This window comes from Coccinella septempunctata, chromosome X (genome assembly GCF_907165205.1).
Source record: "Coccinella septempunctata chromosome X, icCocSept1.1, whole genome shotgun sequence".
In the NCBI taxonomy this organism is placed as follows: Eukaryota; Metazoa; Arthropoda; class Insecta; order Coleoptera; family Coccinellidae; genus Coccinella; species Coccinella septempunctata.
In genome coordinates, this window is record NC_058198.1 from 5359055 (window position 1) to 5385775 (window position 26721).

The following is a 26721-nucleotide window of genomic DNA, read 5'->3' on the forward strand; positions in this document are numbered from 1 at the left end:
TTCGAAAATGGAACGACAAGAGGTATTTGTTTATAATTTTTTTTTCTCGAATAAAAAAGTAATTTTTTCTTATTTGTCTTCGTTTTACTTCTTCTTGACACACGATGATGAATACCTTTTGACATTCCATTTTTAAACTGCTTGAATTGTTGAGTTGCATCAGATTGCTTAATTTTTATGAAGATGTGTAATACAAAGAAATTGTTTTATTATTAATTTTCGAGAATAAAAAGCAGAAAAGTGTTCATCCTGATATCACCTTCCAATTCGAAGAACAATGATTTGAATCGTATTCAGCGGAAACCTTAGCATATTGAGAATAGGAAAATAGAAAAAAAATTTCAACTATTGCCAATTTCTACTACACTACAAAAAAAAAACGCGTAACGAAAAAACAAGTAACCTAACAAACAGATAATATAAAACGGAGGTACTCACCTGCCAATATGCCAGGTTGGGCGAAGAACGACGTTCTTGGGTCCATACTCTTGACTTCGGTCTCTTCGTCAGGAGGATTTATATTATCATTATTATTGATATTGTTCTTGTTAATGTTGGTCTCGTGCGGTGGATTCCTGACTTCAGGGGTATCCAATGTGTTCGTTGGTATTGTGTCGATTGGTTTTCTCGTGTCTGGGTTGTTCTTCAATCCTGCAACACACACATAGGTACTGCATTTACTGGGGCTTCGACTAAACAGGCAGCAATAAGGCAAACCATCGGAATATTATGAGCTAGGGAAATAATTTTATCTGGATTCGTTTCCTGTATAACCGGTGTACTTACACCGAGAACAATGAGGATTGATAAGCTTTATTAACAAGTTTTTATGTGTCCTCTGTTATGATAATTACAGAAGGAATTGAATTAATGATGGTTGATAATTTACTCATTTCGGAAGAAGATAGGATACTCATTGCATTTAATGAAACCACGATCAACTGCATATTCCGTGTGAAATCCGATTCTTCCCGAACAATGTAGAAAACTCAAAATTTGGGAGCAAACAATTGGATTTTCTTGTTCCATTCAATTAGTGAAACTAAAGTTGAAATTCTCTCCATCAACACCAATTGTTATTATTTTAATATTCTCGCAAAAACCCTACAGTCAAGACGGACAAGAAACATTTTAATTTTTTAGTTTTATTCTAGTATGCGAATAACCAAATATTGTAAGAGAGCGAGTTTAAGCTTGAAATTTTCAATGAGGATCAATCAAGTATTCTTGGTTTATTTTTTAGTTAATATAAAAAAGTCGAAAACTTCTGATAGGAGGTTTCTAATCTATATTTTCAACATAAAGTTTCTGTGTGTAACTTCGAAATGGCACAATCATTTTTTAAATTTATTATAGTAACTTTTTCGAAATTAAAAATTTCGTTGTCGATGTGATAACTAATCTTCGAATTGCTGAAGGTACTATGAAAACTTTCGATATAATATTTCAGATACGAAGGTAGTTACCTTGACCCAACTTAAGAAGCCATTGTAATAATGAAAATCATGTAATTCGATTGATTTAGTGTAATTATGGAGTTTCGTCGAATATGGGCCACATCAAGTCAACGTATTTTCATCGCAGCGTATATTACTTTGAAATCGTAAACCAAAACTTTAGGGACCTTTTTATAGAAAATTTCAAGTAATATTCTTCTCAAGACAATTCAAAGGAGAACTAGGGAAATTGTCAGCTGAAAAATGGAGACTGAATATTGGTTGGGTTGTTAGAATGATTGCCGATGAGAAATTATAGACCAATATTTCATTTAAATATCAGTGGTTTGAGATAATATTGTTTGAATAAATATAAATAAAGTTATTCTTTTCCTAAGGGGTGATTAACGATTTATTCATGGAAACATAACGAATGATGTAAAATAATTGCAGAAATGTTACATGTTTCATTCGATGAAATCCAGAAACACATTATTTTTAGACATGTCTGAGAGACATCATGCTTCTACCTCTAGAAATTATTGAAAATCGAATTTAATTATGATATGTAGCCATTGGTGAAAAAATCAACAAATTATACGATCTAAATCGAAAGTACATCTCATCGAGGTGGACCATGGTTGCGGTCATGTTGGACCTCGTCAGAGCAACACAACTCGCACCTCGACGAAAATGGAAATGATTTCATTAAATTCAAATTCAACCGGACGTAGATATAGGTACTGCAATGATTTCGATTAAACTTACTTGGAGTTATGTGTGGCTCTATTGGCGTGTCTTCATCATCAGGCCCAAAACCAGACCCACTGGACTCCAAGTCATGGGTCACCTCACCGTCATTCCCACTTCCCTCGATTCCTGCATCATCGTTGAAGCCAATATCACTATTGTGCTGAGGATTGGTCTGCAAGGAAGTAGTTTGAAATTAGATCAGATGTTTAGTGAGATATGCGAAAAGTGCTCTTTTCAATTTGTCCCTTAAAACCATTCATCCACCGAACAAACCGGATTCGAAATCAGTAGAAAACAAATCATCGATAATTCTTTCTACATTCGAAAAGAATAATTTTTTCTGTTCTCGATTCCATGAGCTCAATTGCTCGAGATGTGAACAAATATTGTTATCCTTTCCTATTTCTTTTATGAATATTCTCTGAGGAATGTTTCCGTGTTTAGAGTCACAATGGGTTGGCCAGTTCTGGATTCACTCCTAGACTGTGAGTTACCAAAGGGTACATTGAACTTCAAGCAGAAATAGTGTCTCTAACAGAGAAATAATATGTACGAAAATAAACATTGAATAATGTGTAAATAATAACCCTGTTTTACAAACTTCTATATATAGAAGCAATCCCAATCACGACCTCTAAATCAATCAAGTTTCTGCCGACTGTAAAGGTTGTTCTTATTGAATATGTTGCAAACTGAAATAATAGGATAGTATGCGGTGTACAACGCCAGGCAATAAAAGTCTATTTTCAAGAATCAATTTAACGACATCTGCAAGGGGACGTGTAGGAAATCTCAAATATATCACATACTGAAAATTAACTACCTTTCCGAGTACGGTCAACATACAACAACGTTCGAGCTGGATTGTTTCATGAATAACAACTGTCTATGCATCATCGTCACTATTATAATCGAACCTGCGAATGCCACCTGGAGCATTTATGCAACGTTCGAATTTTTGGGCACCCATAATCATAAAAGTTCGTAATTATGATTATGATCAAGACGACATAGATAACGTGGATGTGCTCAGATCCTAATCAGCAAATGACATCAAAATTCATACAGATGTATCATGTTTACATTTTATGTTTGATTGACCAGCGATTGACACGTTACCAAGTAGACCTAGCCCTACAATATCATCATCTAAAAGTACTTAAATTATTGTGTTACGTCTTCTTGCCTTTATATCACTGAGTATGTCACAGTGAAGTAGGAGACGACGAAAATGGACAAACAATATTTGGGAAATAGAAAAGTTGATATTCACAGAGTGATATCCAACACCGGAAGTCTAGGTCAATGAAATATACTTTTCTAATGATGAATGGAAATGTGATGGGTAATTCCATAAACTAACTTGTGAAACAGAGACTTCCACCGATTACACAGTGGAAGGACAAACATATATCCCTTATGTTATGACGAAAAATTAAGGATAATCTGAGATATTATTTGTTGACATTCATATCAGTGAATGTAAAGAGTTTGAAAACTTATGAGAAATAATAATAGATCTCTCTGGAAGATCTCTATGCATCATTCGATATCTTATCAGAAAAGTTTCCCGATTATACCCGATCACTAATCGTTTGCCCATTGTGCAGTTGATATTTTTCATTTAATAAATTACATATGTGGGACACAGGATCGTCGTTTTTTTCATTGAATAACATATCTCATTTTAAACCCCAATTTTTCCCCTATAATCATCACCTACTTCTTCTATGCTGATGCTGTTAGTCGATAAGAATTAATGTCTGAATTTATTACTGTTCTAGTTATAAATTCTGAATGAGATCAACACTAACATACAGCAATTCTCAAGAATTTCAATACGACAAAAATTTCCGAGTATGAAGATCACAAGAATAATGTAATTTTCTGCCTGATGAATTCAACATCGGAATAGATGTATGTGGCGCCAAGTGTATGATGATATTTTTTCTCCGTTCAGAGTCTAGATGGACCGACGTACGTTGAGATTGAACGCGTAGGAATTCTTTCTTCTCTGAGGTCGTTCATCGACGAGGTAAGAGTGGAATTTAGGCCAGACGAAAACCTGTTCAAGTCGAAGACCAAATGGGATTTTTTCTCTCAATGACTACTCCATTTTCGCAGAAGTGAATTATCTGATCAATAAAACGCTTCCTACTCTTGTTCCGGCGTTTGGAAAACGGAAATTTTCAATTCACCAGTACACTTCTTATAAAAACTGCGATCACATATTATAAGAATGATTCGAAAAACTAGGTGCCAGAAATGGAAGATTGGAATAATAATTCTTCATTTTTTCTGAGAGAATATTGTTGAAATATCTTTCTTCAGTGAATTTTCAATAGGTGCAGAAATTTTATGGTATAAAGCCACGATAATCAACTTCCCATATAGCCTGGATGGCATGATAGTAATTTCTTGGAACTCTATACTGAACACGTCGAAGATAAAATATTATTTGGCGAAAAAATACTCCCTCGCCCATTCAATTTCTTATGGTTGTGCCACACCTAAGCCTGTCAGGCTAATTGGGAAATTGCTGTATAACTGCGGCAGATCAATATCCAAGATACCCTTGAACCCCCAAATTTTGTTCTCAAAGCGTCCTACTCTTCATCACAGTGAATGGAATATCTTTTATTGATTAAGAGATTAATCTTCATTTCTGACGATTTGAATTCACTGAAGCAGATAATCAGCTCAATGTATACCTAAAGTGTTTTCTTTGGAAAATCTGTCATCTGCAATGAAGCCAGTAGACGGAAATTCGACGAAAAAACTCCTGATTAATAACATCGGTATCTCGAGGCATTTACGGAAAATGATCTTCTTCATCAGTTAGGTTGCACAGAATGAAAGGAGTTTGAAGGTTTCATATTAGGGGCAGACATTCGTAAAATCCTTCAAGTCTTTAGCACCTTTAATTACCGAGCTTAATAAATAGTTCCTTAGAAAGTTTGAATTCTGAAACTGACTATAAAGAAATGCAAGGATAGCCCACCATATCTAATAGCCTTTTTCGAAAATTTGTCGAGAATATATCCAATTTGCGAAAACGGCATTATTAATCTGACAGGGTAATAACGCCGGTAATAATAAATATAACTTGAATGTTATAACCGTATAGGGTATTGCAGACAGGGAAAAACTAATATGTAGATTTGATATATCTTATAACGTACATGTTATATCTATATTACTCTTAGTTTTATTATTTGCTGAAGTAGGAAACTGTACCAAAGTAAATTGCAATTTACTTTGATTTATAATATTTTATAGATCATGTTTTTTCTCATTTTTCTTTCAAAGTCTTTTCATTACCCTTTCTTCTAAATGCACTGGATTGATTTACCTCGAGGTACCGACAGATGAATCAAGTAATAAAAATCAATAGACAAGTATAATGTAGATTATGGTTGTGGGATTTCAAAACGACAAGATTTGCTTCGTGAAATTTTCCTTGAATGTGAAAAAAAAATCATCGTCATCAGAAAATAGTGGGGAAACAACATTGATTCGCGTGAAATTGGTTCATCATATCATATCAGAAGATGTTTTCATAATATTTACATTGCTATCAGTTTATAAACACTTCAGGGAATCGACGAAAGGCTTGGGTTTTATTGAACTTCTCAGGTATTTGTATCAAATAAAGCAGTCTTTGGGAAATATTCGAGTGGAAATATTCCAGCGGATCCCACGTGAATTCTGGCAGCTGGATATTTCTTCCTCCCGCATAAATATAGTTTAAGGTAGAGCATTTGAAAGTATACACGTCCCATCTGAATGAAAAAAATTGGTATTGTTGGTTGTCACTACAGTTCTGTAGTAGATTCAACCGAGAAGTTTCTGAGGAAAATCTTGGAAGATGTATTGAATCATTCTGTTTTCGGAAGAAGTATCTATTGACAATATAAGAGGAAAATTTCGAATGTATTTTACAGCAATATGGAAGTATTTGAACCAATTCGAACATTTCTCAGTCGTGATCATCCCTTTTTGTGAAATAGCTTTATGCAACTGATAAATTGAAAAATATTTTATAACAAAACAAAAAATCCAAGAAGACATCTATGATTTAACGTTCACTGGCGCTGGTATCAGTTAAGAGAAAATTAATATGTTCAACTGAATCTTTGCAATCGTTTTAATTTACAGAATTTCTTGTTTGGTGCCTCAATAATGAATAAAATATTTATTCAAAATCAAAAAGAATGAATGCTTGTGTTTTTTTAACACTTACGATGATTCAAACTGAACTGGAGAAAACATTGTTGGGCATATAAGTGATGGATTAGGTCGTACAAAATATGTAGTATGAGAATATCGATAGAATTTTTGAAGGAAGATGCCCTAAGATGTTGTTTATGTCGATAAATTCATATCGATTTCATTGAAGTGGCAAACTTCACCCCGTGAACGAAGAAAATTACGTATAGAATTAGATGAAAATATTCCTGGGAAACACTTAATATGCATGACCTTTATTTCTACTATCGGGAGCAGAACAAGCGTTTCATTTTCCAGACCTATAATGGTCTAATAATCTCTAATTCATTATCCGATCTCTCATGATGTGTCACACTAAGATTCCAGACTAACGACATTCCTTATAGACTGCACAATAATAGCATGAGTATTGACATTCTAGAAGCATGAATTAACACAGTGACCTACTGACAACAGTGCGTTAGCGATCGCACACTGCGACCAAAAAAATTCTACAGAAAAACTTTCGGGGTGCTTCAAGAACGCCACAAAAGCATCTGAGGTACATCGATACGAAATTAACCCTGCATATCATGCAAAACGACGAGCTAAATCAAAAGAGTGAGGTTAAAATTTAACAATCGATCGGTGAAAATTCAGTGCGAATATGTTACAATTAAAAGAAATTCTTTAGTAATCATCGTTTTACTCACTTGCGAGACGGAAAAATTTTATTATTATTATTATATTAAACAGGGGCGAATGTGTCTTGGTCTCCGCAATACGTTTTGCAAGGTAACGGGGTGATTGTTGGACTACTGCAAAGGTAGAAATGGCAGCTAAAGCGGGTCGGAATTCTGATCAATAAAATTGTCTGCGCGTTCTCTGCAGCATCCCGGCAACCATATTTTCCTTCCAGAAGAAACAGGGTCGAACTTGCCAATCGCAGGACGAACATTCTTCAGGGAAACTCGCAGCCAACATTCTGCTCTCGAATATTATAGCGAAAAGATCAAGTGACATGTATATGCAAGGTGCACGATCGGAAAAGTAATTTTCTTCATTATTTCCTCCTGTTGAAATTGGGGAAAATATCACGAATTTCAAGAGATAAAACGTTTCGTCCTCGCATTCAAATTTTGATTGAGAAGGAGCTTACGTTTTTCTCGAAAATTGTTATGAATTTTCACTTCTAAGCTCTTTCTCAATAAAAATTTAAATGAGGACGAAACGTTTTATCTCTCATTCAAATATCTCGCGGAAAATCCTTTCTGTTCGTCAACTGAGTTACACGTGTTTCATGTTTCTGAACCACTAAACAATCGCAGTTTGATAATGTTATAATACATAAAATAATAATTCCTCCCCAACGGCATAAACAACTCATGAACCGGGAATAAATTATGCAAATCGTTTGGAAATCACTCTAACTTTATGTGAGAGTGAACAAGAATTATATCGCCTTATTGGCGGAAGCCACGTCGTAACATTTTCAGAAACATAATCACAAAAATCGCTGAAGGGTGGTGTTTACATGATGCAAGTCACCTTCGTAATAAAGCGCATGATTTTTAAAGAATTTTTTAATAGAAATTCTTTAGTAGCTTTTGATCGTCAAAATATAGGTGAAGAATATACCTAATAATGGTTCATTGCAGGAATTTTTGAAAAAATCGCGAATATCTGTGGAACAACTATTCTTCCCAGCTTTTTCTTGAAAAAAGTTTCTCTAGATATATCTTTTGAAACCGAATTCAGGTAATTAAGGTCGAGAGATAGGTGTATAAATATAAAAGAGTACAACATGTAAATAAAATTGTCCATAAGTGCTTCTAAATAGTGCTGGGGTTTATAAAGATCAAGAAATATGTAGTTATCTTCAAATAAACTCATGTTAGAATCTTTTACTGAGGGTGTTACTCTCAGAAAGCGCCTATTGATAAGCATAATCTGTTTTAAGTTCATTATTCATACAAGCTGTTCTGTAAATAATTCATATCTATCTAAAACATTTTTTGAACGAAATTTTTTCATAAGTTTCCTCAGAAAATACGTATCGAAATCATATTCTATGAAGCTTTTCTTGTCAAAGATAACACTGATGCTGATTCCTGATCTAACCTTTCATTATTCAGGAAAACCGATTATCAAAAGTCCTCTCTGAATATTGTAGTACCCTCAGTAAAAAGTTTTTTAGGCAAACACTTCATACTTATGTATTTATTGATATTCTTTCACCCCTAGCACTATTCAGAAAAATTGGTCGTTAATTTTGGTTCATCTTGCTTAATATTCTTGAAAGACGAACATATCTATCATTAAACTTTCAAGAAAAAGATCATGTACACACCTATCTCAGTATATATAAATTTTATTCTGAAATTCTGGCTTGCACTGTATAGATTATTTCATTATTACTCTGAAATATAATAATATCTGGAAATAACGTAGTTTTGTGTCAAATTTTATCCAATTCGAAAACGGTTAGCTCTAAAGGCTTAATCTTTCATGACAAAAATATAAACCTCCTGTAATGCGATCTACGAACCTTAATCCCTTGATAATCAATTTGTTTATAGTTCCCACGAAGATTGATCTACGGGCATTACAAGCAACCAAACGGACTAATAATTCAAGTAAAATGAGTTACATCTTATTAGACTATAACATCTGTCCCAAAGTGACGATTTCATAAATAAAACCTGAGCAGTTAAATCAACTTCTTGGCTTATTAGGGTCCCGCTTTGAGAGTCAATTTACTTTTATAAACATTCCGGGAAGATCGACTTTAACGTGACAGCGCCCCGTGAAGATGGATACACGAGTATATTTTCGTAGGAATATAAAAAGTTCTTTGTGTGTGGTGGCCATAATCAACGAAGGGCCCCGCAACCAAATTCCACGGCAATTTCTTGCGCCAGTTCTTGGGAGAACGTCTTCTGCTCCAAGATCAACCGTTAGCGTAACAGATGGTTTAACAATGGGGAAAAAACGAATTTTAATTTGCTGGACGATTTTCGAGCCGTGGAAGTAATCCCGAGGGAGGCTCAATATGACTGCGGCGTTTTTTTTTCTTACCAGTTTCGAATTATAACTCGGGGTAGAGCTTCACAGGCATCCGTTCATAACTCATTTCTCGATTAAAATATTATGGGGATGCGCCGGGGAAATTTGATTCCAACGGTTACCAATGGTAACTCATTCTTGAGATTGAGAATCCCGAAACACGTCCATTCGTTTCATCGTAAACTATATTCGTTCCCCTATAAAAATAAATTGACGGAAATTTATGAATCATTATGGATATATCGAAATACCTTTCAACCCCCGAAAGGTACTTTTCCATATATTAAGAAATGATGACGACAATAAAAGCCTAAAGAATCTTTCTTCCTCAGTATGAAAAAAAATTAATCTGATAACGACTAACCAACTTTGAGTGAATCGATGATACTATTGCTTAAAGGGAATGATTTGCCAGGTTATTTTTGTTTGTTTTTTCGATATGAAAGCTCTTTTTATCAATAAATATTAATAAATAATCACTTCTATCACGTATTGGTGATACTCAACACGCCATTCCTATAACAAGTTTCATTTTGGGATTCCTGGTGAGATTGAACTTTATTTCGTTCGTACAAATGGATATTGTGTGCTGTAATGAAATAATGATAAACGAACATCAATCAATAAATGATTAAACGTTGTTATGATGTATTCTCACATAATTATGCTTAATCGGTTTTAAACAATCACGACAAAAGCCTCGCAAATGTATATTATTGCTTTGTTTATGCTAGAATTCAATACAGACTAAGATCCCTCGTAGATCCATTAGATTTCGAAAAAATTTTACCTCTCTCGAGAAGGAATAATCTTTCCAGGATTCCCAAATTCAATGGGGCAGCTATGAACACCGACTAGACGCAGGGATTGAATAACAGAAGTAACACTCATATCTTCCTGTCGAATCCGATGGCGTTTCCAGATGACAGAAAACAAGCGCCACTGACAAAGTGCCTATTGTAAAACTGAATTTTCGAACTAACCCTCGCGGATGGTATAGCTGAAAACGACGTAAAGCTGAAGAGGGTGAGAATGGTGATAACGCAACATAAAGTTTCCGATTGTTTCAACAATGGCAGAGCCTCTGACGGGTGCTGCTATTGTCAGGGTGAAGGAAATGATATCTGTGTTTCCTCCCATGTAACTGCGGCTTCGACGAGCTGCTAGAGAATTTCCCATATTTTCCCCCATCATTTACACGCCAGTTATCGAATACGCCGTAAAACGGTAAGACTACACAAATCTACAATTCGAAATTCCACGTATTCATTTCTAAATAATCGTTGTTCGCTTCTAGATTCCAGAAGATTCACACTGAACAGTCGTACTGACAGTTTCTGTCTGACATTGATCGTATCATCGTTTTTATTCATGATGGTTTCACAAAAATCGATTTTGAAATCGTTATAACCTAAATAACATTAATTTCGAGACATGTACCAATTTTGTGAATTTTCAAGAATTCTTTGTCAACCGAACAATTGAGGTTCACGCGTAACACATATAAGCTCGAGTCTTACCTTGAAGAAATTAATATTCCGTCACTTTCTGAATCTTCTCCACCCCAAAGTTTCAACACCATTTCCATTTCAGCGTAAACAATAAATCTCAACCGAAAGTCTGAAAAGGACAAGTTCTCAATTCGAAAACGCAGATATGACTCGCGAATAGAAATGATAAAAATAAAAGATTCTGCAACTTAATTTTCCTCACCCTCTTGTTAGTCTGTTAAAATTGAAGTTTTCAGTCTATCTACTTTGGGAAAAATGGAGAATCTTCCGCCGATAATTAAAATCTCGATGAGCTGAGGGCCATGAATCCAATTACTTTCCTCAGCATAAAAAACAGCGACAAAAAAGCGAGCTTATGCTCTTCATAAAACGGCAGAGCCTTTTTATCAGGTCATAATTTGAATTTTCCCTCAATCAGGGAAAATATTATTCTAACTTTGTGGTACGTTGCATCCTCGAAGATTCCAACCAATCGATCTTCATTAATTCGTATTCACTGGCGGGGGTTCAATTACCTGAAAAAAAAAATTCGAATTAATACCGAAGGAGTGCATTAAGCTTTTATTAGAGTTACAGTAATAATTCGAATCTCAACACTTTCGGAGGTTGTATTGGCTTTTAGGCTATGTTAAATGATTTTACCACAATTTTTAGCACTGAACCTTAGATTTCGAAAAATGAAAAACATATCGAGTTTCATTCGGTGAAAAGTGACGCATTATCTGAGTAATTCGCCATTACCTTCAACAGAAACTCCATTATAAGTGACCGAATGAGGTCAGAGCATAAAAACAAAATGAAGTAACGCCATCACATCCTTTGGTCTCGTAGAATTAACTAGAGGAACTCTTACACAGCGTAAATAAAAAACCTCGCGCACGTGTTTCATTTACCAAACGACTAGTTTCTAGAAGCAGATGAAGCCAAGTTTTTAATTCGCCCTTTGAAGGTGATTTTCCAATTTACTGGCGAACGCGATTCGCCACTTTAAATTAACCCGAGATGTTCGATATACAGGGTCTTGTCTTCTAGGTGCCTCATACCGGAACGAAACACATATTTTGTTCATTGGAACACATTGAATTATGATTCATACAGGATGAGTCTTTGACTCGTACAAATATTTTAACAGTAGATTCTTAAGGTCAAAAGAAACACTTTCTTTTGTAGGATTCACAGGCAAATGCCCGTCAATTCATCTCAAAACCAGGGTATCGTATGAAATTTAAGTGCAGGTCGAGTCTCTCCCTTCAGTCAGTAGCTTTCTTGGCGCAAATTCCACTTTGTCGTGTCGACCAGCGCCCGTAGCAGTATTTTTTGATTACCCCACAATTATGACGTCCCGATTTTAGGCTTTGTCCGGCACATCTTCGAAACCTTTCTTCTACAGACGACAAGGCAGACGGTTTCCGAGAAAGACCGTGCTAAAAAGATTTATGGTACCTTGTGCGAAGAGTTGAAGGACTTCGGTATCGCTTACAAGAAATTCTCAGCCATCCGAGGACATTCGTCTTCAAAAATATTCCAACGCAATAAGGTATCCAACAATTCTGACTCGGTCGAAAAACGAACTTCCTGGCAAGGTCTGGATACAGGTTGTAACAAATAGGGACATTTTTTCGACTTGAACCAATGTATTCCTGGAAATTCTTCTAACAAGTTCATAAATACTGGGTGTTCTGTTCCATGCGTCATCTAGTATGGTGTTTTTTAACCTTCGACTCTCCCACTCTTTAAAGTATTACTCCCAATATGGCAACAAAAATATTATTTTCCCTAATCCAGAACCGCAGGCGAAATAAATGAAGAAGAATCGGCATTTAGTAGCATCATTAGCAAGAAAAACTCCCGAGAAGCCTTTTAACGGGGGTTCCGATTATTGTACGACTTCTCTCTGGCAATATCCTCCTGGGAATTTTCCTTAATTTCCCCAGCACGCCTAACCGAAAATGTTCGGTAATAATTGTTTTCCGTGGAAGTTTCATATTAGTTTCGTGAAAGAGGAAATATAGCTCAGAAAATAATATGGAAGAACGGGAATTCCATAGGAGGCCATTTGTTTCGAAACAACTTCAATAAAACATCCATGCCAAAGTTCATTGAAATTTTCATCTTTGCGTTTCTAAGTCGACGAGTCGAAAAGTGATAAAATTGGCCCCCAGATGTTTCCCAGTTCGTGTGAAATAATGCCTGTTGGTCATGGAATAAGGCCATCACGTAAAATTCAGTCGAAACGAAAGGGAAAAAGTGCAAAATGAACAGCTAGTAAATGATGTACGAATTCCGGACCTTGGTAGTCTTCACGATGTCCCCATGCATAATAGAATGGATAGTAAGTTGGAGTTTATCACAAGATGTTCCAATAGAATGAAGACCAAACTGAAGTACATGTTTTCATCTTCACATTTCCCAATTTTCGAGCAAGACTTTGTCTATTTTGGTTTGTATTTCCGAAAAATTTCGAAAATGAGGTAGAAGAAAAGTTAATATTCGACAACGGTATTAGCAAGAAGTTTTTATGTAAGCAGACGACGAATCTCACACAAATATTTTACAGAAACAAAGGTCCACTAGAAAAATTAAGTTTTACTCTTCATATTCACAGGAATAAATATCGTGCATTTTGTTTACTGTAGGACTATAAGAAAAACGAACGTTTCTTAAAATATCTAGTGGTTCTTGAAAAACAGACCACCACAATGACATCACTATTTCACAGAAACCTTGGCACACCAGAAAATTCGAGTTCTTCACATCAAAGAATGCAGATTACAGTTTACACGTATGAATATCGAATTTTTGAGAAAAAACGCCATAAACGCTGCCATATATCAATTTCATGGTTAACTTGGATATGAAAACATATTCAGTTCGTTTGTACACATTTTACTGCGAAAGTTCACTCATGGATAGTCATAGGTACAATGAATTGATAGATCAATTTTTTCTGTGTGTACAGTGCACTCGACAAAATTTGCCTGGTTTGAGTAAATATAATCGAAAGTTCGATGGAATTCATCGAATCTATTTCAAGGTGAAATAGCGAGTTTTGACTGCACAAACGCTCGTGAGAATATTTGTCACGAAGTCTATAGTTCATGATTGAATCATCATCTTTCCTCATACTCAATATCTTCTCCACAGATTAAGCGCTTTCTACGTGATTTTTGAAGAGTAAAACTGATTGAAACTAGCTGATATTCTAGATACATAAAGAAATAACATCGTATTATTTCCCAGAAGTGCTCTAGTAGTGAGCTCAAGCACATAATGACTGGAAGCGAGTAGTTTCGAATGAAGGTTGAATAAAATAATTCCGTAAACTTGGAATGTTCTCGTCTGGCGACAGGCAACAATTTGAGGAAGCATTTTGTCTACTTGATGGTCAGTTATCTCGAATTTATCCGATCATATAAACATAGATCCTACGAATCGAAAAGCACAAACAGAAATGGATAGAGCTTGTTGCAGATGATTTTTGGGTCATAGATGGTTTTTTATTATTAACCATTTGAAATGATTGAAATATTGAATTCGAATTTATAATTTTTGTGTGCATTTTTCGTCTATTGTTGAATGATGAACTATCCGAAATAAAAATTACAATTACAAAGACAATGAACATGAAATTTACACTCCCTTTGGTCAGTTACAATCCTAAGAGAAAGACATGTTTTTGGTAACACTTAAAAAATATCAATCACTGCCGAAGTGCATGTTATTGACGTCAAAATAAATAAAGAAGTGAGAACTCAAATTCAACAAGTTTGACCATTTCATTCCTATGATAAAAACCCTAATGACCAGATCATCCTTATAGCAACATTCATTTCTGGAACAAAAAGTCAGGGTTGCCAGTTAAAAAAGCTGAAGTGCCCTCCAACTCTCGTACAAGGTATATGTATTTCAGAGAAAGAAGTTATTTATGGTGAAATTCTGGCTGATCATCAAAATAAATTTCATTGTAAGAATCTATTGTGTCACGTGCACTAGCGTAGGAGCGGAGTCGTTTCTGAATTTCAATCCAATACGCGGAATAACGAGGAGGAAGTAAAAGGAAACAAGACCCAATTAGCCCTTTTTTCCCTCGTGGAAAAATTCGGCTAAAATCGCTGCGAGATGACGGAGTCTAGCAACGTCCTTCGTTAGAGGGCGATCATTTTAATTGGACGATTCAGAGTCGATGTAATTGAATGGCTTCTCTTCGCGCTTCCCACAGTCAAAACAAGAATGTATAGACTCGTTTCATGTGGACAGCAATGGCCCCCGTACTATGTGTGCGCCATGATGGCCCTTCAATAAGCAATTACCTCGACTAACAATGACCGGAAAATGGCATCGGCTACTAGTAAATGTCTCGACGACTGGAATTAATTATCGATTCAAGATGTCCGATGACATAACAAGGTAACTGTATACAGGAAATGTTGTAATCCGCCTATAGTCTCTCGGAAAATCACGTCTGGTCTCTGCAGTTTCCCAACTGTCAGGCAAAGTCGTTTCACGTCACAGCCGCAGTTTTTTTTCGAACAGAATTGATACTCCATGTCAAAGCTTAAAGAACTCATACGCGGAAAGGGAGTAATAATATATGAGACAGGAAAAAAATAAATTCCATATGAGAATGTGGATTGCCAAACACAGCCAAAAAAAGATGAAAATTACGGAAAAACAGCACGAAACGAACACTCGACAGACTCCGACAGTTGAAGGAACTGATCCACGTCGTCATAGAACACCCTGTAAAAAGTCGGAAGTAAATAAAATTCAGAGTTAGAAGTCGGAATTTAACAAAATTCCTACTTCGAAGTCGGAATTCAACAAAATGCCTACTTCGAAGTCGGGATTTAACAAAATTCCTGCATTGAATTAGAAATTTAACGAAATTTCTAGTCAGAATTTAACAAAATTCCTACTTTGAATTCGGAACTTAACGAAATTTCTACTTTGAAGTCGGAATTTTATGAGATTCCTACTTTGAAGTTGGAATTTAACAAAATTTCTATACTTTGAAGTCGGGATTTAACAGAATTCCTACTATGAGAGAGTGCAAATTTAACAGAATTCTCACTCTGAAGTTGGAATCTAACAGAATTCCTATACTTTGAAGGCGGAATTCAATAAAATTCCTATACTTTGAAGTCGGGATTTAACAAAATTCCTACTTGGAACTGCGAATTTAACAGAATTCTTACTCTGAAGTTGGAATCTAACAGAATTCTTACTCTGAAGTTGGAATCTAACAGAATTCCTATACTTTGAAGTCGGAATTTAACAGAATTCCTACTTTGAATTCGGAACTTAACGAAATTTCTACTTTGAAGTCGGAATTTAACAGAATTCCTACTATGAGAGAGTGCAAATTTAACAGAATTCTCACTCTGAAGTTGGAATCTAACAGAATTCATATACTTTGAAGGCGGAATTCAATGAAATACCTATACTTTGAAGTCGGGATTTAACAGAATTCGTACTTGGAACTGCGAATTTAACAGAATTCTTACTCTGAAGTTGGAATCTAACAGAATTCCTATACTTTGAAGTCGGAATTTAACAAAATTCCTACTTTGAATTCGGAACTTAACGAAATTTCTACTTTGAAGTCGGAATTTAACAGAATTCCTACTATGAGAGAGTGCAAATTTAACAGAATTCTCACTCTGAAGTTGGAATCTAACAGAATTCATATACTTTGAAGGCGGAATTCAATAAAATTCCTATACTTTGAAGTCGGGATTTAACAGAATTCGTACTATGAAGTAGGAATTTAACAAAATTCCTACTTGGAACTGCGAATTTAACAGAATTCTTACTCTGAAGTTGGAATCTAACAGAATTCCTATACTTTGAAGTCGGAATTTAACAAAATTCCTACTTTGAAGTTGGAATTCAACAAAATTCCTATATGTAGTTTGAAGTCGGAATTCAACCAAATGCCTACTTCGAAGTCGGGATTTAACAAAATTCCTGCTTTGAATTCGGAATGTAACGTCCGACTCAAAGTCGAAATTTAACGAAAAATAGTTTTAAACTATTATATGGCTCTTCTACGCCTCCGTAAATATCACGATGACAAAATAAGTGGTTCTTCAAAAACTGCCGAATGCACTTTTTCGTCGATTTTAGCTGAAGACTGAATTCGAGCGATCAAGAAGCCACTTCTCTCCCCTATCCTCAGATATATTTCCGATGTGAAACCTCCACCGTTCGTGTAACAGATAGCGTTAAAGATGGTGTCAGAGCAATGAAACGTCCAATCGATCGCACTACTACACTACGCGGAAAATTCTAATACCTTCCAGATTAATGACAACACTCAAAGCCGGCCGCAGGAATAAATGTATTCCAACAACCACCTACCGGCTGTTTACTTAATCTTCTCAACTGAAAATCCGCAGGCCCTCAATTTGAAAACTTCGCAGGGTCAATACATTAGTCAGCAACCGAGAGAGAGAGGTTCAACCGAAATGCCGTCGGATTGTTACATCGGCCAGAAAATTGAGGGTTTCACTCAAACTCGAGGGCGGATTCAAATTCCGATTGTGAATGAAACGTGCTCATACTTCGAGAACTCGAGATCTCTAAAAGGAATGTCTAACTACTTTTACGAAGGGGTTTCGAATATGTCTTCATAGGAAAGGAGGTCCCGGTTTTAAAACGCTGGATATTTCACGAGGATCCCCATATCACCTCAATATTCCAACCGTGAATATCCCGTATCAATATGGGAAAAAATTGAATAACCTGCACGAGCAGGATAAACTATTTTTAGGGCATTGAATATTTCGAGTGTAAACTTTTGGATGGATATATGATTTACTAAATTCCCTCAATTTTGATGCCTCAAAATAAGACGATCAGAAAACTCGGTTTTGTTTTCTATTCACATTTTAAATGGGATGTTGGTATTTCAGTTCTGGCGAATTGGTGCCTCGAGCTACAAAATATATGAGATTAGGCAAAAATTTCAAACATATTGAGGATTATCACAAGTATAGAACTAGATGGTCACTTCGAAATACTGTTGTAGAGGCGTTTGCTTCTAAATAAAATAATGTCTCTAATCGCGAAATTCAAAAATTTCTTCTTGGTGGTTCCTTGTTGGAAATAACGAATCAAGTATTTAAAAAAAACTACAGGAGAAATTTTGAGCAATTTCTCGAAACCTTGACGACTGTTATGTCTGAGTGGACAATAATAAGATAATACGCAAATTTACTGATGACGTCAGTGTGTCATAATTATCACGCAGATTCCGGGCAATATCTCTATGGTATTGAAAGGAGCTGAGTGGCAAAAGAATAACGTCTTTACCTGTCAAATAATCCGCCTTGATTGCCTCATCAATATGAAGAAAAAAAATTAGACCAACCTGAAACAAAAAATAATCATTAGGGAAAAAATTCCAGGACTCTGCTAGTATAAATTTTCAATGTTTCAGCATTTCCGGAGGAAATTACGATTATTGTGTCGAATGCAATAATTAGTGCGTTAGTTATATAGAATTTAATGATTTTCGGTTTGGAATTTCGGATTTTCTGTACTCATTTAACCCACTCAGAAGTCATTATAGAATAGGCATCTACATGTGACCGAAATGTTACGTATTTCAATTTCACAGTCGAGAAGTACGGATAACTTCAAAAAATTGTTCACAGCTTCATTTCATCATTGAGAATAAAGAATTGTACTTATAAAAACCGAGCTTATTTAGCGAGTAGGTATATCAATCATCACATAGTTTTCTTTCAAGTGCAGATTTCCTAGTTGAACCGAACTAGGTCGGCGTATTCAGGCTGGCGAATTAAAAATATAATCCGCAGTAATTGAATTCGGCACGAGTATACAAATGTTTGCATATTTGGCAAGTACGGGTAGGAGCAGAAATTGTATTTGCATTATCGTTAGTAACACATGAAATATGTTCGGCATCGCTCGACCAATTAACCATTAAATTCAAAATCATCCGTGAGCATTCGCCGAACATAAATTGAGAATATTATTGCGTTATGATGGAAATGCTGATAAATCCACGAATGAGGAAGAAATATGCATCATTTCGGCGGTTCCAGGATACGGAAATGTTTCGGTCTGAAATAGAAGTGATTAAATCTAACTATGAACTCGGGATATATTCGATCGATTCTATAGTTAGAAGTGCACATTTTTGTTGATTCCCTGCTGAAAAGCTGACTTAAAGAGAAGCAGCGCAGATCATAATTCAAAGCCAATTGCGATGTTACAATCACCCTACATCTTGTTCGAACGATATTTATGAAGGTTCCTTCAAAATTATCATAAGTTTCCTTGCCAACATCTGACATAAGAAATCATCGGTTCTGCGCATTTTTCAGAAGCAGATTCTTCAACATTGAAACGATGAAAAGTTACGTAGCGTTTTGGAGACTAGGTCAGAGTCCTTCATCAGATTTTCATTTATTATCTGAGGAAGGACTCCTCCAATTTTGATTTCGAATTCAGACGAATATTTTTGAAAACTCAAGAAAGAAACTTTCGGCCTTTTCCATCACTTTTGTAGTCTCTACCGATATCAAACGTAAACAAGTTACCAAGTCCTATTCTGAAGGGTTAAACTGAAAGAATATAGACAGTTGAACTCGAAACCTCATTGGGAATTGTGAAAACGACCGACATAGAAACAGCGTATCCATTTTTCATATTATTCTGAAGCCCGAACGTGTCAAGTTTAATATGCACCGTCAAAGAGAAATGTTTAATAAACAGAGCAAAACATTTCAATTCAATTCAGATGTAATTCGTTGTAGTATATACTCGTTCACGTCAGTCTTTGAAGTATGGCCATTTCGCAGTTCAATTCCCACATAAACTTGATAGAGAAGTTATAGGTATCGATAACTCTCTAAGATCGAATATACAAGGTATAGATTATAGACGTTTATTGTTGTTCTCTCGATAAATTTATTTATTGAGAATCAACAAATCAGTGCTGATGGATGGGATACAATGCATATCATACAGGGAGAGCCTTTCACTGGTACAACAGTAGATTCTTGAGGCCAAAAGAAACACTTTTTTTGTTTACCATTTTTTCGGAATCAGCTCGGTTTAAAAGATACAGGCTGTTGAAAAACTATAAAAAAATCTTATTTCTAGTTCTATCTCACGAACGGTTTTATCGATGAAATGAATGTCGGAATGTGATTTTTCATTTATTTTATTAGTCTTTTTCGAACACAAAATATCACCCATGTCTTCCAGTTTTCTGATTATGACCATTACGTACCATAAAAATACCAAAAATTCAAAGAACCCAACTCTTGAAACTAAGTTGGAAGCTGTCTAATGTATCTATCTAATCTAATTTGGACGTTTTGTAAAATGAAAGTATGTATTCCTCATATTTTCTCGTATAATGCGCCGTTTTCGAGTAATTTGAATTAAATTAAAAAGTATCTGTGAAATTTGGAAAATTGAGTACTTTGGCTCAATACAACTCTGTTTGAAACATCTACAGATGTGTGGTGTGACAGATTTAGCTAGTTATTCTGAAGGTTATTTTGTTTTTCGAGGGGTGGCATAGCTCATTATGAAAATTTAAATTGGCTGTATCTTCTAATTAGAAAAATAGAAGAAAAGTGTTTCATTTGACCTCAAGAATCTACTGTTAAAATATTTGTACGAGTCAAAGACTCACTCTGTAGAAACATCTTCTGGTTCTTCGTGAATAAAATTTTGATCAAGTGCAGTCATTTTTTGTTCATGAAAAACTCTACTACAACATATTTCAGGAAAAAATGGGGTTTCTCTGCAGAGATATACTCCATATCCTCAACTTTTGACGAGCACTTCATCCATTTCCACTCGTATCGAAACCATCGTAGGAAGGAAATTAGACACCTCCATCTTTCTGTCTCGCTGATCCTCGTTAAGGCATTAAATCTGAGCACGGAGAGACGATCTAATTTACTCAAACAAATCAGGGTATAATGCAATCAATCTACAAGAGGCGCTAGGTGTGTGTTATACGAAGAATCCGAACACATTCATATCTACCACATTAACCTCGGGAATGATTTGTTTGCCACCTTAGGCAGCGACACAGCGAGATTTCATTATTCAGACCGTGGCATCACGGCTCTTTAATCTTATTTGCATTACGACGGGGATGGCTCATGAATCGGATTCAATTTCGCAATGTTACTCGAAGGCAATCGATTCCAGAGGTCTGTCTGGATGGGAAAATCACGGTTATCAACACCAAGAAATATAGCATCGATTGAGGAACGGCCGGATCCGAAGTTGAGGGCCTGAAGAATAATTAATCTGCGGGGGTGGCAATCGCAGCATCTCAAGACGGGGGCAGATAATGTGGGATGCCAACAAGGGCGGATTTGGATTCTGAGAAAGTCGGGGGTCATCTTCGGGGAATATTTATACCGTTGAGACGGATGAGTTCGATCAATTCGAAATATACGACTCGTTTATTCTAACTGAGAAGTGGAAACAAGAAAATTCACCGAACCAGGTCAAGACAGATCAAAAATAGAAATCTTGCATACTCAAACTACAGAAATGGATCAAGTTCATTGATGATTCGATAAATAGAACCGTCAAATATTGAACGAAGTCTAACTGAAAAAGAAGTCTTCTTGCTGGCAACCCATATGATGGAAATATCCTACTTCAGAATTTCAATCAACAAGTATTTCACGTCAACAACATTCTGGATTAACCGAAATATTACATTCATTCGAGACAACTCACCAACATTCATTATGTGCACGAGTTCACTTGTCGAGAATTTCAAGAAAATATAGACAAGATGTTATTCTCAACATTCGTTGGAACATGGGCACGTTTCTACCAATTTTACCAGTTGAGAAACACGTACAAACGCGTGGATATAAGGAGAGACGATAACTCAATCATCAAATACAAATTTCGCGACTTATATTGACGGGTTTCATTCGATTCACAAAATTTAAAGTACGCCCGTATTAGAGAAATAAAAATCAACAAAATGTCCTCTACATCAGCTCCATATGCAGAACATTGCACTCTTTGGGAAATTCTCCCTTAAATTCCCGCACAATCATTGATATCAAAGCTTTCTTTCACATAAGCACCAAAAGGAGTGTGGAGGCCAATTGTAACAGCCCTTTCAATCACTCAGCTTTTCACCTAAAAGACCGATGGTTTCACTACCTTTATGGTACGTTTGGCGCAGTCTATAAAATAACAATCGTCTAGATCCATATATTGCAATTCTACCCATAAAAATTCATTAACTCAATGATCTATCCTACATTAGTTTCATATTTTCTATTCGAGATGATCACAAAGATGGTTATAGCGACTTGCACCGTTTCAAGGATGAAATTTCCAGGAAGTATTATTGTTAATACGTTTTACATATTGTGATGAAAAAATTTCACAGGATATTCGCAATCCGAATCTTGTTTTGAGTTTTTAACGAATTACTTCCAAGGTGTTGTTTCATTCAAATATCATTTTACCCCTAAAAAACAATAAAAAATGTCCTTTCAGCCACATGTCTAAAATGAATCATTTTTATATATACTCCAGTGGCATAGTCTTTAGTTTTTCAGTTATGACATCATCTATCGCGAGCTTTTAAAAGTGGAAAAACGTACAATTAATAGAATAACAGGTATTAGCACCCTTTTGTGATGGAGGTGTCGGAAGTCCAAGCCTGAATTTAATTTCGTTTTACGCTTCGGTTCTTCGGACAGGTTAGCCATGCCATATATGACGGCCGTATAACGCACAAACCGCCCGAGAATCGGATGAATTTTATGCAGATGATGTGCTCCCGTCCCCATCAGGAACCCCGGCAAATTAATCACGAATCTAATATATATTTTCGTATAAATCCCGCACGTGGAAAGGACATGAGCGTGCGCGTTTCCCAACGCTTACTCCGGACCAGTACGCCACTGTCGTTCGCAAACAACCCGTCCACGAAAAATTTGTTCCACCGGATATGATGCAAGAAAACGGCAGAAAGATTCACATTTTCACATTTCTCGAAACATTAAACTGGTCCGAATAAAAATCTAGAAAAAATTGACCAGATCAACCCTCCAACACTCCATGGGTTAAGAGAGGCTACTAGCTGGATGCTTGAATGATTAAAAAATAAAAGCAAGCTAAGTTCTTACTCGAAAATTTAAGGGTACGTTCAGGGTTCAAATGTATCGGCCTCCTTTTCTCATAATTGAGAAAAAATTATGGACCCAACTACATCAAAACTCAGACCATAATAATTATGAAGCAAGGAGATCAAAATTCATTTGAAATTTTCTATCCACTGAAAAAAATCAGAAAAAAGAATATGTATCTTCGGACTATTCTCCAGGAGGACCTCAAACTTAACAAGAGCTTTCAAAACGTTACTTTGAAGCCTAAAGCTAGTTTTTACTCGACCGGTTTAGTATTTTTGAGAATAGTTTATATGTTTTTTGGAGTCGACCACTGAAATAAATGCGTAGAAGCTAGTAAATGAACTTCAGTGCTTTTATCTCCCTTCATTGATTTCCTCCTAGAATGCTCAAAAGATACAAAATCATGGCAATTCCAATTTCATACATAAATTTTGCATTGTGAATTTCTACAAATGATACAAGAGGGAATGAATTGTACTGACCAGCGATCATCAACTCATTTTCCACTTCACAAACACGAGAGCAACGAAAAATTTTTCAAAAATATCAACACTGCACTTGATTGAAATGCGAATGTAGCAGATGTTCGCTAAACGTTGAGCGACATCCAAACACTGAAATCGGCGATTCATCCCACATGATTCGTGAAGAGATGACAAAAACATGTTTTGTTTGATCTTATCGCTTCTAAAAACGAGTTTGTGTAGACTTCCGTTGCGAATACAGTGAAAGCAATGGTTCTAATACAATGAACGGAAGATATTTTTGATATGATCGATTTCATTCAAGACAAAATGTGATATACCAGGAGTCCCTGGCTGGATTTTTGTGAAAAGTCCATTAGTTTCACGATATCCTCATTTGTCTTGAAGATATAACCAAATTTTGATATTTTGTCGATTTCGAAAATGAGCTATAACTTCCTTATTTTCGGAAATATCTGAAAACGATACTATAGGTACAATATAAAATATAACCATGTACGTACATGGGTGGAAAAAAATAACTTCCATATTTTAAATGAGGATGGTGTCTTGTTTTTCATCTCATGTTATACAAAAAAATTGCTTTTCATTCTAGGACCTTTACTATTATAATGTATTGAAGTATTATTGTGTGTTCAATCCATTCAAAGAATAATGTATGGGGAAGTCGACAGTTAGTGATAATTCAATATTTATGCTGATTCTGCCTTGCCATACATATATATTTTTGGAAAGCTACTTTTTTGTACTTTTTTGATATGTGATCAGAAAAAGCATGTTTAGGCTGTTTTTTTCCATCCTTAGTATGAAAGATTAGATAATTATCAATAAAGTGTTGTATTCCCAGTGAAAAAGTGCATGCACATTTTTTTAAATCGACAAAATATCAAAATTTGGTTTTACATATATCTACAAGACAAATGAAGATATCATGAAACGGTTTCCACTAATGAATTTTTCACGAAAATCGATCACAGGGCTCCCCGTTTTCACCTATCTAGTCTAGAAGTGTTGAAACTCGATGTAGTCTTATGCACTCCGAAAAATGTCCTAATAAGACAGTCGATTCTCTCTATATTTTTGGTAATCTTTTCCCCGCAGTTCAGAAAAAAATTTCCATCATCAAAAATAAAATCTCTAGTGATTTCATATTTATAATGGGTCGAACCCAGATTGAAGCAAATTTTCTATTCCCTTTCAGGCTACGAATAGAGTTGAACGAGTACATAAACAATTTCGAGCAGTTCCAGTTTAACCTACCATTAGTTGAATCCCATCCACCAAGCGAGAGATCCCCTTATTACGAATGAATATTTCATGTTTGCTGGAAAAAAGAACACGATTCCGACGGAGTTTCAATTAAATCGTGCGCAGCTTTTAAGCGACTGCTGTCATATGCATAACCGAAACATTACAGCTTCCTTGCATGAAATTAAGGAACGGTCGTCCACTTGATGGATATCATTCCCGTCGTATGAAAACGCTTTTCCCCGATTCGCATGAAACGCAGAAGTGGCCGGAAAATTCGCAACGGAGCCACGCTTATTTAATATTGCATTTCATGTATCAAAACAGTCTACTCCGCTTTTGCGAAATTCAAAACGGTCTGAATTTTGATGGGATATTATCGTTTAATTTTGGTTTATTATTTCTGATAATAAACTCTCAAAATGCACCGTTGAAGGTACACAGAACGATGAGAATATTCATCGAATCGCTAGGAATCATTTCGAAAAAATTAAACTTCTCAGGTGCGGAAGTTATTTTAAGAAACAAACTTGCATCTTGAATTTTCGAACGAGTCGGAGTCATTATTTGCATCGAGGACTGTTTTCGTCCATTTTTGTATCAAATATCATCCAGTTAGCTCCAGTAGTTTCTTGAAGTCGCGATATCAAAGGGGCATTTAATTTTTCCTCAACTCCACTCATTTCCTGCGCATATTAAATGTGTTGTAAATTTTCCGTACGATACCGAAATATACGAACAGAACCTTCAACGCTCCAAATGGAATCTACAAACATATTTAATATTTGCAGACTGTACCCGAACCTGACAAGGTACAGAAATTCATAAATTTCCCCTCTCATCTTCATATTCCACTCTAGTGTATCACTAATGAAAGCTATTTTTAGTTTCGGAAGTTCAAAGTGATTCAATTTATCCCCAAGGTTGATATAAATAGTTTCTAGTCCGGAAGATTGTTATCCTGTTCGAAATGATGCGAATCTTAGATGATATCTGGCTCTGTATAAAACTAAGCCTTCGTTTATACGGCGTTGATTCTTTGAAAGGTACAGGTTGTCCGCCAGAAAGACTCCATATTCGAAACTATAGAAGTTACAGAAAAATATTACGAAATGAAAGTTGTTCTGGAACTTCTTCAGTCAACGAATAACACAACATTTTCAACTCGTTCGTATACAGGGCAATAGAGAGTAACCTTTTTTCAATGGAATGTCCAACAAATTTGAGCCCCTTAAACAAACAGAAAGTTGAACTTGGAATACATTCAGCAATTTTGGGGATTTTGTTGTAAATATATTCAGACAGGCTTCGAGTTCGAAAGAAGACGTCATCATAAAAGAATGGTAATATTCAGCAAACATTAACTAATTCGAAAATGAAGGAATCCGATAAATTTTTCAACTGGAATTTTTCGAAGCTGAATTTTCAAAACGCGTATCTACCAGGAAAATACAAATAGCGAATAACGGGAAGCAATTTCGACAATATTCTTACTATTTCTTGTGTTCACAAATGTTGGGAGAGAACACCCGTAAGGGTTACTCAGAAAACTAAAGCCATTCGTGACACTCTCGATATTTACACGTAGTCGAACTCAACTATCCCCGAGATGTGAAATTTATACGAAACTAGAAAAAATCTCCTAGTAGACAGCACCAGGAAAGTGCTCGCCATCAGATGGGAGCCAGTAAGTAACGACATATTTCATTATATGTTTATGGAGCATCTTCCTTGATGTTCAATTTAGGGGGAAAGAGATTTAACGCTAGAGAAAATCGAGTTTCGTCGTTGGAGGATGGAGGCTCAAAGCGAAATCGAAAACGTACCTTATAATGTTGAATAGGAA

The 26721-nt window shown here is 35.7% G+C and overlaps 1 protein-coding gene across 2 annotated transcripts in view; it reads right to left on the reverse strand.

Moving 5' to 3' along the window:
• Nucleotides 1–26721, reverse strand: part of LOC123322124 (syndecan) — a 53485-nt gene that overhangs the window by 2737 nt on the left and 24027 nt on the right. For both annotated transcript variants that reach the window (XM_044909968.1, XM_044909970.1), the window contains exons 2-3: nt 2205–2361; nt 439–651 (exon numbers count right to left, since the gene is read on the reverse strand). In XM_044909968.1, coding sequence (XP_044765903.1) covers nt 439–651; nt 2205–2361 — 370 coding nt within the window. The remainder of the gene's footprint in view (nt 1–438; nt 652–2204; nt 2362–26721) is intronic.